Source organism: Nipponia nippon, unplaced genomic scaffold (assembly GCF_047370975.1).
Source record: "Nipponia nippon isolate SJK-2023a ecotype South Korea unplaced genomic scaffold, ASM4737097v1 scaffold_3, whole genome shotgun sequence".
Taxonomy (NCBI): Eukaryota; Metazoa; Chordata; class Aves; order Pelecaniformes; family Threskiornithidae; genus Nipponia; species Nipponia nippon.
The window spans coordinates 85,313,985-85,326,603 of NW_028262347.1; the positions used below are offsets into that span (position 1 = coordinate 85,313,985).

The following is a 12,619-nucleotide window of genomic DNA, read 5'->3' on the forward strand; positions in this document are numbered from 1 at the left end:
AACTCTGAGTATACTTAGGAAGCAAATCTATGCTCTCTCTAATGACTTCTCTGCAGAGAACTGCACATTCATGCTGCTAAAGTTCAATGTATTTAAGGTAATCATTCCCTTCTGTCTCTGAGAAGCATTATTGTTGGCACAGATAACATGCACATGCTTTCTTGCATGATTCGCTGAGTTGTAATGTACAGGGAAAAGTGTATTAAAGAGATTTGTTTCCAAGACTACACAGTTGCAGAACTTAAGAATTTAAAAAAGCAAGATAGCTCCTTTGACCCCTCTGAGAAGCAGTGAGTCCCTTTAACATTTTTTTGCAGCCAAGAAGAAATGTGGATATGTACCAGATCACCAAAGATTCCACACAATAAAAGGCATTATATCTCGATTTGGAAAAGGCACATTACTGCAGGTCATAGAAAGCAAGAGAACTCCACTGAAGTCATTGTAAATCAAGCCATACAAGACCTTGGAGAGAAGAACTTCAAACAAAGACAAGTAAGAAAAGGTAAATCACCAAGCCAAATTCTCAGGCAAAATGCACTAACAAACTCAAAATATGAGAGAAAGTCCTCTTACCCCATATACCTTCTTGGCTCCTGCCTTTGCAGCAAACATAGAGAGGATTCCTGTGCCACTTCCAACATCAAGGACAATCTTATCTTTAAAAACATGTTTATTGTGATACATTGAGTTTCTATAGGTTAATGTGCGCACTTCATCCTTTAACATTTCCTGTGACCAAAAAAAAAAGCATTGTGTTATTATTTGAAGTGCTTATATGCATTCAACACTGCTGCTGAATGCATTCCCTTATTATAATTTAAGCATTATTACCACACAACCTGAAGAGTTTTTCAAGTACTTTGGGGTGCACACATCAAAGCAACTGTAAAATGCTAGCTACTTAGACTTGAATTATTAAGAAGAAGCATGATGTCCTTTCTACAATTTTATTTCTCTAAATATTATTTCACTGTTACAATTGACAACCAGAATGTAATCTAATCACAGCACCACTTTGGGCATAAACAGAAGCCATACAGAAATCCAAACTTTCCTTTTTCTCCTAAATCATGCACAACCTAGAGCCTCAGCAGAGGGACTTTCTGAGGTTCCTCTTTGAACACAAAAGAAATCATTCCATAAACCATAATCATAGAATCATAGAATACCAGGTTGGAAAGGACCTCAAGGATCATCTGGTCCAACCTTTCTAGCACAATCTAGATGAGATGGCCCAGCACCATGTTCAGCTGAGTCTTAAATGTGTTCAGTGTAGCGGAGTCAACCACTTCCCTGGGGAGATTATTCCAATGATTGACTGTTCTCATTGTGAAAAATTTTCCTCTCATGTCCAATCAGAATCTCCCTGGGAGTAACTTGTACCCATTACCCCATGTCCTCACCATGTGACTCCTTGTAAAAAGGGAGTCTCCATCTTCTTTGTAGCTACCCTTTAAATACTGGTACATGGTGATGAGATCACTGCTAAGCCTCTTTTTCGCAAGGCTGAACAAACCCAGCTCTCTCAGCCTATCCTCATATGGCAGGCTTCCCAGACCCTTGATCATCTTGGTGGCCCTTCTCTGGACCCCCACATCTTTTTTGTATAACGGGGACCAGAACTGTACACAGTATTCCAGGCATGGCCTGACAAGTGCCAAGTAGAGAGGGATAATGACTTCTTTATCTCTGCTGATGATGCCCTTTTTGATGCAACCCATCATCCTATTGGCCTTCTTGGCTGCAGCAGCACACTGTTCACTCATGTTGAGCTTCCTGTCCACCAGGACCCCCAGGTGCCTCTCCACAGAGCTGCTCTCTAGCCAGGTGGATCCCAGTCTGAGCTGCACTCCTGGATTATGTTTTCCCAGGTGCAAGACCTTACACTTGTTCTTGTTAAACTTCTTAAGATTCTTGTTAGCCCACTGTTCCAGCCTATCCAGATCTTCCTGCAGGGTGGCTCTCCCTTCCAGAGTGTCTACTTCCCCACTCAGTTTGGTGCCATCTGCAAACTTCATCAGGCTACACTTGATCCCGTTATCAGATCACTTATGAAGATATTGAATAGCGTTGGGCCCAATATCGATCCCTGGGGGACCCCACTTGTGACGGGTTGCCAGTTTGAAAAAGAGCTATTTACCACCACCCTTTGGGTGCGGCCTGCCAGCCAATTCCTCACCCACTGCACAGACCACTTGTCTAGGCCATAATGCATCAATTTCTCCAGGAGGAGGCTGAGGGGAACTGTATCGAAAGCCTTGGAGAAGTCCAGGTAGACAACGTCGACCGCTCGCCCCATGTCAACCGAGCAGGTCACTTTATCATAGAAGGCCACCAGATTTGTCAGGCACAATCTGCCTTTTGTGAAGCTGTGTTGGCTTTTTCCAATCATGTGCTTCATTTGACTCCTGATGGCCCCCAGGAGGATCCGTTCCATAACTTTCCCAGGGATTGAAGTAAGACTGATGGGCCTGTAATTACCCGGATCCTCCCTTGAGCCCTTCTTGTAGATAGGGGTAACATTTGGCTTCCTCCAGTCCTCTGGGACGTCCCCTGATCTCCACAACTTCTCAAAGATTATAGAGAGTGGCCCCACAATGACATCAGCCAGCTGTCTCCACACCCTTGGTGGATGGCATCAAGGCTCATCGATTTGTAGGGGTCAAGCTCCTGTAATAATTCACATACTAACTCCTTCTTTGCTGATGGTGGGTCTGTGTTTGGATCATCCATGACATCAACCAGCTCCTTCAGCCCTGGTGGAGACAGCCCATCAGGTCCCATAGACTTATGTATGTCCAATTTAGTTTAAGTGATCCTTCTCTGTTGAGGGTAGGTCTTCCTCACTCTAGACTTTGCCACTCATCTTAGGGACCTAGGATTCTTGAAGGCAAGTCTTACCAGTAAAACCAGAACTGAAGAAGTAATTTTCCATGTCCTTTGTCACCAGATACACTGCCTCATTCAGCAACAGTCCCACCGTTTCCCCAGTTTTCATTTTGCTGTTAATACACCTAGAAAAGCCCTGTTTTGTTACCCTTCCCATCCCTTGCCAGATTCATGTGAAGGTGCGACTTAGCTTTCCTAACCTTGGCTCTGAAATAACTTCTGGGTCACCTGACTCTTCTTCTACCTCTTCTGTGCTTCTTTTTTGGTTTGAATTTTGTCAGGAGCTTCTTGTTCATTCATGCAGGCCTCCTGCCACCGCTGCTTGACTTTCTGCATGTTGGGATGGACCGTTCTTGGAGGAGGCGAGCCTTGAAATCAACCTGTTTTCCTGGACTCTGCAGGACCATCTCCCATGAGATTTTTCCAGGAAGATCCCTGAAAAGGATGAAGACTGCTGTCTTGAAACCCAGGGTTGTCAACAAGACAAATAGCATGGATCCTGAGAGAGCATCCATGCTCTCAGGATCCTGAACTTCACGATCTCATAGTCAGTGCAGACAACCCTGTCCTGACCATTGCATCCCCAGCTGGTTCATTCTTTTTAGTATCAGGACCAGCAGAGCACCCCCACACACACACGCACATTGATTCAGCTCATCTGTGCCAGTAATTTACCATTGTGCACTCCAAAAATGTCCTGGATTGCTTATGTCCTGTTCTGTTGCCTTTCAGCAGATGTTGGGGTCATTAAAGTCTCCCATGGACCAGAAATCATACTGATGTCTCATGCAGATATGAGACTTCTTTCAGTTGTCTGAAGAAGACCTCAACTACTTCTTCCTGATTAGGTGGTCTGTAGCAGACACCCACACAATGTCAACCATGTTGGTCTACCATTTAATCCTGACCTATAAGCTCTCAGCTGGAACATCATCTGTCCCATAGTGGACATGATTCCATGCATTCAGCTGCTCTGTCTCCCTTCTCACCTTCCCAGTCTGTCGCTCTTAAAGAGCCTGTATCCAGCTATTGTGGCATTCCACTCATGTGAGCAATCTCACAGCACCTCTTCGATCCCTGTGAAACCATAGCCATGCAACTGCACACTGACTTCTAATTCCTCCTGTTCATTTCCCAGGCTGCATGGCAGTGTACAGGCACTTCAGAGAGGCTCTCTGTCATGTTAATTTTCCAGAAAAGGTATAAGACCTTCCCCCATAAAGCTGCCTCTCAGTACTTCCTTTTTTGTGTGCTTACACTTGGGGTGGGCCCCTTCTTCTCTGTTTTATTGGCTGAATATGAGGTCTTGTCCGCACCACCCTGCATCTTTTGTTTACCAACTCGGTCCACCACTTCTCCATGTGACTGTGGGTCATCATCTCTTTCGTCTAACATTCTTAGCTTAAAGGTCTCCTCACCAGGTTGGCAAACCTGTTGGGAAAGACGCTTTTGGCCTGGTTTGTCAGATGGATTCCATCTCTTCCTAGCAGACCTCAATTCTCAAAGAGGGTCCCATAGACATAAAAGCTGAAAACTTATCATTGACACCAGTTGCACAACCAGTTGTGGACCTGAAGGAGCACTTCTCCTCAAGTCCTTATTTGCACTGTTAGAATTGAGGCAAAAAAAACACCTGGCACACCTTGCTGTTGATCATCATCCTAAGAGCTGTGCACGCTTGATATGCTCTAGGTCTCATTGGTGCTCACATGGAAGAGCAGCAGTAGTAATCCAAGGCTGGTCTAAGGGCTGGACAAAATGTCAGCAGCCTCTCCGCAAGGTCTCAGATCCAAACGCCTAGACATCAGGTCAGGTCAGCAGATGGGGGCCTTTGTGCCCTGCAGGAGAGAGCCTTCCACTACTATCACTTGTTGCTTCCTCCCAGTGCCTAATTGTGGCTCAGGACCAACTGGTTCTGATGCTTTGTTGGACAGAACTTCCTGCCCCTCATCTACAATGAAGGCACTGAATCTATTATGTAGCTAGAGATCTGCAAGTGGATCAGAAGCCTTCTTCCTGTTGCCAGAGTCACAAGTTTCCAGCCTTCACCATCAGAGAAATCTCCACTTCCAAACCTGATAAGTACAGACTCTGCCCCTCCTTTCAGTACAGTTGGGGATTTAGACTCTTGTACCTTCAAGATCTTGGAGAAGATCCAGTCAGTCTCTTCCTCATGTCCCTGATGCTGCAAAGTCTGCCAACCTCCTCTAGCAGCTCCTTTACTTGTTGACACAGATCCTCTACAACTGCACGCGTCCTGCAGGCAAGGAGGCAACCTCCCGCTTCCCAGCCTCAGCAAGAAGCCCGAGGTACTCCCTGCACTCCCTGAGCTGCACCCTTCCATCAGGAGCTCAATCTGATTTGAGGTCTCTGATGTGTCTTCAATATTTCTCTTAGGTGTCCTTCCAAGTCAATTGTTCCTGTCTTCTCCCATTCTTGGATTGAACTTCTGAATGTTACACTGGCAAGATGTAATTGGCAGATAGAAATCTTCTGTTTATGTATACGTCCCACAAACAATTACTAGAGTAATGGAAATAGATATTGTTTGTTATGTGGTTTGTGAAAACTGCCACTGATTTCACATTGTTGGCCTTTTTACATCCAAGTCTTTAAGATCCCATCCTCTTGGGTCACATAAATATTAGTGTCTTCTTTAGAATTGGTCTACAGTCAACTTTTTGATGGTAAATATGGTCCACTGTGTATTTGTAATTCTTTCCAGGAGTGTATTTACTGGAGGCTATTGGGCTATATGTTCCCATTAATGCAGTCTGTGCATTCAAGTAACATGCCAGAAATTACTTGGCTTCTAATGTCAGTTGAGTAGCTGTTCTGCTGGCATCTGTGCTCAAATATGCAAGAGAACAAAAGACCTAACTTAGCAATAAGGTAGTTTCCATGTGTGGTTGGATTAGTTTGCAGCTCTCATAAATGCACTAAATTGATGCACTCATGAGGATTACCACTGTACAGATAGCTAATATAAGCTCTGTGGAGAACTCATATGTAAGGATCTAAGTGGGGCAGAGGTTTTGAGTACAGGTCTTTAGAGAAGTGGGTAATACCTATGGCACTTAACGAGATTATACAATCTTCTGAGGAAAGGCAGAGGAATATGATCATGAGCAAGTGGGAGGGGGATAAATAACTAATAAATCAAAGATATTATTGTTGTTGTTGTTGTTATTATTATTATTAAATAATTGCTGAAATAAAAATAAATATTACCTCATGAATTCCAAAGTGAGCATAAGAATCAAAGTAATAATCCCTGGATGTCATCTCTTCTGGATTGATGAGCTTTGCCATCTTTCCTCTGCCCGGGCAGCTTGGTTGCAATGGGACATGTATGACAGATTGAACTGGCTTTGGAACAACAGTAGGCTGAGGAGGCTGGGATGGGATGGGGCAAACCTAGGAGAACATGGAATATTGTTAAGAGGCATCATTAAAAGAAAACATTTCTCTCTATGTCTAGCATAGTGATATTATTGTAACTAGCTAGGAGACAGTAAGATCAAAGACACCTGGGGTATCATAAGTGAAACTTAGGCTGCCTTCTGTTCCTGGTTCTTTAACTTATTTACTGTCTCTTGGAAAATTTCTTTAATGGCTTTTTCCTTGATGTTCCTCTGCAGATACCTACATCAGTGCAAAGTAATGGCAAATTGTTGGTGTTGGCTGAAGTGGGTGACTCTAAATATTGACACAAGGCAGTTAAGAGCTAGGTTTTCTCCTTTAATGTCCTTCCGTCAAACTGCCACACCTTTGTGAGAGGTAAGTTGTAATAAATAAATAGTTCCCCTGCAAAGAAGAGCTCACAATCAAAGGCTTTTGAACACAGTGTTGCCAACAAGAAGGACAGGATTCACAATTGATTCTTAGTTGTCAGGTAAAGTATCTGGCTGTATTGATGAAGTAGGTCTGAGAATGCTCACAATATCTGAAAGTCTCTCAGCATGTCCAGAAAGCACTGTAGGGAGATGTGTGGGATACGTGATCCCTTAATTTAGTTTTCTGTTGTTGGGAGATGCACGAGTTATGTTACCCATACCCCCTGGCCCACTGCACTTCATTTTCCTTGCGTATTGCATCGCCAACACCAAAATTTCAACAGAGACAGAATGCTCACACCCTCTTGACTCAGATTTGACACCTGTAGCATCTAAGACAAAAGACAGAACGTTTCACAAACATGAGACAGAGACCATGGTCTGGCCCATAAGTACATCTACAACTTTCATATTTAACATGAAGCAAAATGCTGAAAACTGAGAAAGACTGAGAAAATGCTACAGCTTCACATGCACACTAAGTCACCTGCAAATTATGGGTCAAAAACTTCATATATTAAGAAGGTCAATCCAACTTAAAATATGTCACCTCCTCTTTTACTTTTTTTTTATTTTCAGATTTAGTAGTTGCCCAGTGGGGACCAGATTTGCCTGAGTCTCTCCTAGATTCCCTTATACTCACTCTGAATAGCATCAATTAGCCTAGTTCAGCTAACTTCAATATAAAAAAAAAACCAACCAAACCCCAACACACTTTTTCCCTTGTTCATTTGAAGATTTAAATGTGTCATCTTTTGGTGGTTTCTTTGGTCTATCTGTGAAAAATTAATACTAGTGGTTTATGTTCCTGTAACACTTTTCATCCCCAAAGATCCAGAAGTGCTTTATTTGTACATCTTTTCTATTTCTGATGTTATTGACTTTATCACCTCACCCAGTTCACCTCCCACTCAGAATATAATTGTTCCCAATTGGTATTTGTATTTCTGTCCTGTCTAGTTTTAAAATGTCCATCTGCAGTCATTTCTGTTAAGAAACTATTTCATTGCCTGTTCATTGCAAGCAACACCTTGACAGTCCTTCTGTCAAGGTGTTGCTTGTAATATTCAACCCTTCCAAATTTAATCCTGATACTTTTAATTACATACTTGAGGTTATATCCTAACGTTTTTCTCCATTGGTGTACACACTATCAAATTTTGGCAGTTACCTTGTCCTATAGTCCTTTCTGTATTCGTCTGTTGGATTACAAAGACTTAAAATATAGATGTTTGGAATTTTGTTTTAATTTAACATGAACTCTGTAAGGTCTTACACTTTTCTCCTAAATCCTAAATGCATCATTTTATAAGCAGAATATGTAAATATAACAGTCACTGAACTCCTCATTCTCTTCCTGTCTTAGGTAAGAAGGTCTCCAGATACGAGGCACAGGCAATTGCTCAAAAGCTACCTACTAGAGAGAAGATCTGATGGTTTTTGTAAATTAAACCAAAGGGATATTAGCATTTCTACTGCTGTCAAACTACAAATTCAGATGTGGTTTGCTGTACAATAGAAAGCATTTTCTACAGGAAAAAGAGACTAGTCTTGAAGGTGAATCTTCTGCCTGGGTCTCGGGCAATATCAGTTTTGCTCCTGGCTGCATGGAATTTGTTTAGACAGGGTTTAAGAACAAGGCTTATTCTGACTAAAGATATGAATGAAACTAAATTCAGAAACTCGGGGTAGGAAAGTTGCCTGAATGATTTTGTTTGGTGTATAGGAATTAACAGTTATCTCATAGTCTGCAAGACAGCTGAATTCTGCTACAGCTAAGGAGTGGCAAGATAACTTTTATTAAGCTACTGAGGCAGTATTAGACCTTTAAATTACAGTACATTTCAAGTTTATCTAAAGTACCTGAAGACTTACTGCTCTCAACTGTCCATCTACATCTCTGCCAGAGAATACATATCCTGTGTAAATGGAAGATGTAGAAGCCTATTAGGTCTGCTACTCAGCTATCTTAGTTTGTAGCCAAGCAGTCCGTGGTAAAATGTGTTGATGGTGGTTGTGTGACAATGTTAGGCTGTGAATACCATTAGGTCATGCACTGTCCATCCTGTGCTATGGGTATCATAGCCTCATGTAGAAGGGGTAACAGAAAACTGGATAGGGGTGGTGATCTTCTCAGCCAGCAGCACTCTGTGACAGGGACTTTAAATCAGCTGCTTCATTTCTAGTTTAGGCATATGTGCTGGTTTTGGCTGGGATACAGTTAATTTTCTTCATAGTGGCTAGTATGGGGTTATGTTTTGGATTTGTGCTGAAAACAGTGTTGATAATACAGAGATGTTTTCATTATTGCTGAGCAGTTCTTACACCGTGTCAAGGCCTTTTCTGCTTCTCACACCACGCCACCAGCGAGTAGGCTGGGAATGCACAAGAAGTTGGGAGGGGACACAGCTGGGACAGATGACCCCAACTGACCAAAGGGATATCCCATACCATATGACGTGATGTTTGGCATATAAATCTGGGGGAAGAAGAAGGAAGGGGGTGACATCTGGCATGATGGCATTTGTCTCCCCAAGTAACTGTTACATGTCATGGAGCCCTGCTTTCCTGGAGATGGCTGAACGCCTGCCTGCCGATGGGAAGTAGTGAATGAATTCCTTGCTTTGCTTTGCTTGTGTGAGCAGCTTTTGCTTTACCTATTAAACTGTCTTTATCTCAACCCATGAGTTTTCTCACTTTTACTCTTCCGATTCTCTCCCCCATCCCACTGGGGCAGGGGATGAGCGAGTGGCTGTGTGGTGCTTAGTTGCTGGCTGGGGTTAAATCACGACAGCATATTAACACAACACAGACCTTTCAAATTAAAATGATGTAATTTTTTGCAGCATCTGTAATACCCACTGCTATAATTTCTGTGTGTAGCACTGCAATTCTGAAAGCGCAAGGCAAGGTCACAATTACAAGGATTATTTTGTGAGTGGGGATCAGGAAATCCCTTTATCATAGATTTGCTATAGACACTGTGAACAACTTCAGTCAAGAGTAACTCATGTCCTGTGACAACAAATACCTGGGGAAAACATATAAACACAGTGGGCAATTACAAAATAAAGAAATTTAATGCAAGCTATTATTTCTATCAGAAACAATAAAGTCTTCAGGTGTACAGCTCTGTGCTTGCTAAACTAGAAACAACTAAGCTTTTAGGGATATGGTATAACTGCTTTAGGAGAAAACATGCCTCCAAGAGAAAAGCTATCAAGGAAAGACAGCTTCCTGTATTCTTTCCAGAACTGAAAAGAATCCTTGATATGATGTACAAGCTTAGCACCTGTCAGAAACAACTCATCTGTTGAATTACTCCTGGCTGGGGGTAAACCTAACATCAATGAAAAGAATCTAACAAATTCTATCTGAATAAACCATATTTATTAAAAATATGGATTCCAGGCAGCTGCACACAGTTCCAGAATAGTGGCCACTGCTAATGCAGATGAAGTTTGAAAGAATGCAAGCAGCTGCTTCAGAATCCATTCATCACTATGCTAAATGTGCAGCCCTCTATTTTTCCATCTCCCATTTGCACTGAAGATAGAGTTGGAGGGTCTGAAGGATCTGAGAAGCAATCTTTTTCTATCATTGCTATGGGACTTAGGTCCTGCTGCTTTGTATCCTTTCAACACTTAAGTCAAAGGAGATCAGGGAATATTTTCCTACTTTTAAAAATTAAATCAAGTTTCTTTACTCTTTCTTTGTGGGTAAGATCGGTAGATTACAGATGCATCAAAGGTATTAGCACAGGACTGCTTTTTTAAAAGCTTTGAATTTTTATAAAAGGCAAAATTCATAACTCTCATTCATTTCTCAAAATCTCACACCTGAATGTCTTGATATAGATTTCTAAAACACATATAGTCATTCCAGTGATGGATGTGACTTTCAGGTATGTGGAGTTGCCCATGTGCATCAATGGAAACTGTTGAAATTCTTCTTTCTTGAAAAGTGGACCTAAGTGAACATGGATGTAGAATTCCCATAATACAAAAGAGAACTCGGTATTCAAAAATCATAGGCTATTTTGAAAATTTGAGCCTTTTAGATACAGAGAGGCAAGATGGTGAAATATGCAAAAAACATTTTTTAGGAGGTTTGTGACAAACACTGAGGTGTGTAGAGTAAAAAGAAACCTGAATTTCAATGTTCATTTCTTGATATTACGATGGAGACACAGGGCTGGAGGTTAAAATTCCAATCCTTGTAAAACTGTTGTTCAAACTGCAGTGTTTTCTCCTTTACAAATTCTTAGTTATCTATGACATTTTTATGGCATTGAAAAGGTTAACAGTATCTTCTGTCTGGAAATGCCTACCCTTTCATTAAGAAACTACACTCATTAAGAATGGAATTATAGTTTAATATGATTCAGTTTCAGCATTCTCTTCTTTTTAAACAAATGATTTTATCGTATCTAAATGTTGATTATACTTATTTCTTGGGCCAGAAGCTTTCTGTGTCAGAACTACTAGAATAGAATATACCTAGCACCATTTTCATTAGTCTGAATTTAACAATCTACACCTTTAGCATGCAAGAAATTATCACCTGGTATGCAGTCACCATAGCAGTTCCAACAAGACAGCTTCTTCCTGCTGCAGATACAAAGGCATAGCCAAATAAAAGAGGTATTTGGTATCCTCCTGCCAAAATTTAGGCTTACTTCTACAACAGCTTCTTGGAAGTCATTACACAATGGTACAGGCTAAACCCTGCCTTGACACCTTTATCTTGTATCCTTTTGAAGTAAGTCTTTGTCCCAGGTTTGTGGGAGCATATCTTAAGTGATCTTTGGATTGAGCAAAGAATCTGGTCCATTATCTGAGAAGTTTTAATCTGATTTTCTGAGGAAATTAAGTTGCCACAGTATCTTGTCTGTGTCTCCCATTGATAACTTCTGAGCTTGTCCAACCCAGTCTAATTTGAAAGAGTGGAAATATCAAACACATTTGTATTCCTATACATTTCTTGAAAATCGCAAATTAGGTAGAAGAATAGTCAATTTGATAATCCACTGAAATTGAAGCAGACAGATTTCAGTTGTCATTCTTTCTACTTGCTCTAAGTTTATTAAGCTAACTGGCTTGTGTTAGATGTGTAATATGTAGTCTCCAGACTGACCATACTGTATGATCGGTAATGAAGATGTAGGAAGAACTCTAGGCAGAGCTCAGAACTAAGTTGGGCGATGAGGGGATAAAGAGCGTGTACTTGCAGGAAACAAGGTTTCATTAGCTCCCCTACTCATGGAAAAACCTTTTTATGCTAAGGACGTGAAGTTCACAAGAAGCGCAAAATGGCCAGAAATCAAGGAGTTGTTCTAACAGAGACCAGATGAGACAAACATTCAGCTGCAGACAGACATTACTGCTTGGAAACAAGGATGTTATATATATTTACATTAGGTACGTGTTTTCAGGAAGTAGGGCTTTCAAAGACCAGTAAAGAATGTTTGCCTTTCGTTGTGGATTTTGTTTTCCTTAGTGGAGGCTTTATGTTGTGATATTTCTCATAATCAGGATGAAATAGCCAGTTCCTCAGCAGCTACAAATCTACTTTCTGCTTGATAAAAATTAGGTTCAGTTTATTGTAAATTGCAGACAACTATGAGTTCAATGCAACTGCAAATCTCTGTAAACTCTAAAACTGCAAATCTAGCCAGAAAGATTCTGTAAGAAAATTGGGATAGAGAACTGATTCTTAAAACTGCTTGCTTTGAAGCTACTTTTTCAGCTACTTCAAAGTCAAGTGCTGCTCTGAACCTTCTACATGGAGTGTTTGAAATGCCAGATCAACCTGTCATGGATAAATCTGTCTATCTATTATCAGCAGAAAATTCATTGTCCTTTACAGACAAGTACAGCTTAGAGTACATT

General features: G+C 41.2%; 1 protein-coding gene across 4 annotated transcripts in view; it reads right to left on the reverse strand.

The window, feature by feature from the left end:
* Positions 1-12,619, reverse strand: part of PRMT8 (protein arginine methyltransferase 8) — a 71,614-nt gene that overhangs the window by 27,930 nt on the left and 31,065 nt on the right. For 3 of the 4 annotated variants that reach the window (XM_087767021.1, XM_087767022.1, XM_009474073.2), the window contains 2 exons: positions 6,124-6,309; positions 577-732 (listed from right to left, as the gene is read on the reverse strand). In XM_087767021.1, coding sequence (XP_087623147.1) covers positions 577-732; positions 6,124-6,309 — 342 coding nt within the window. The remainder of the gene's footprint in view (positions 1-576; positions 733-6,123; positions 6,310-12,619) is intronic. The other variant, XM_087767023.1, reaches the window with a different exon arrangement.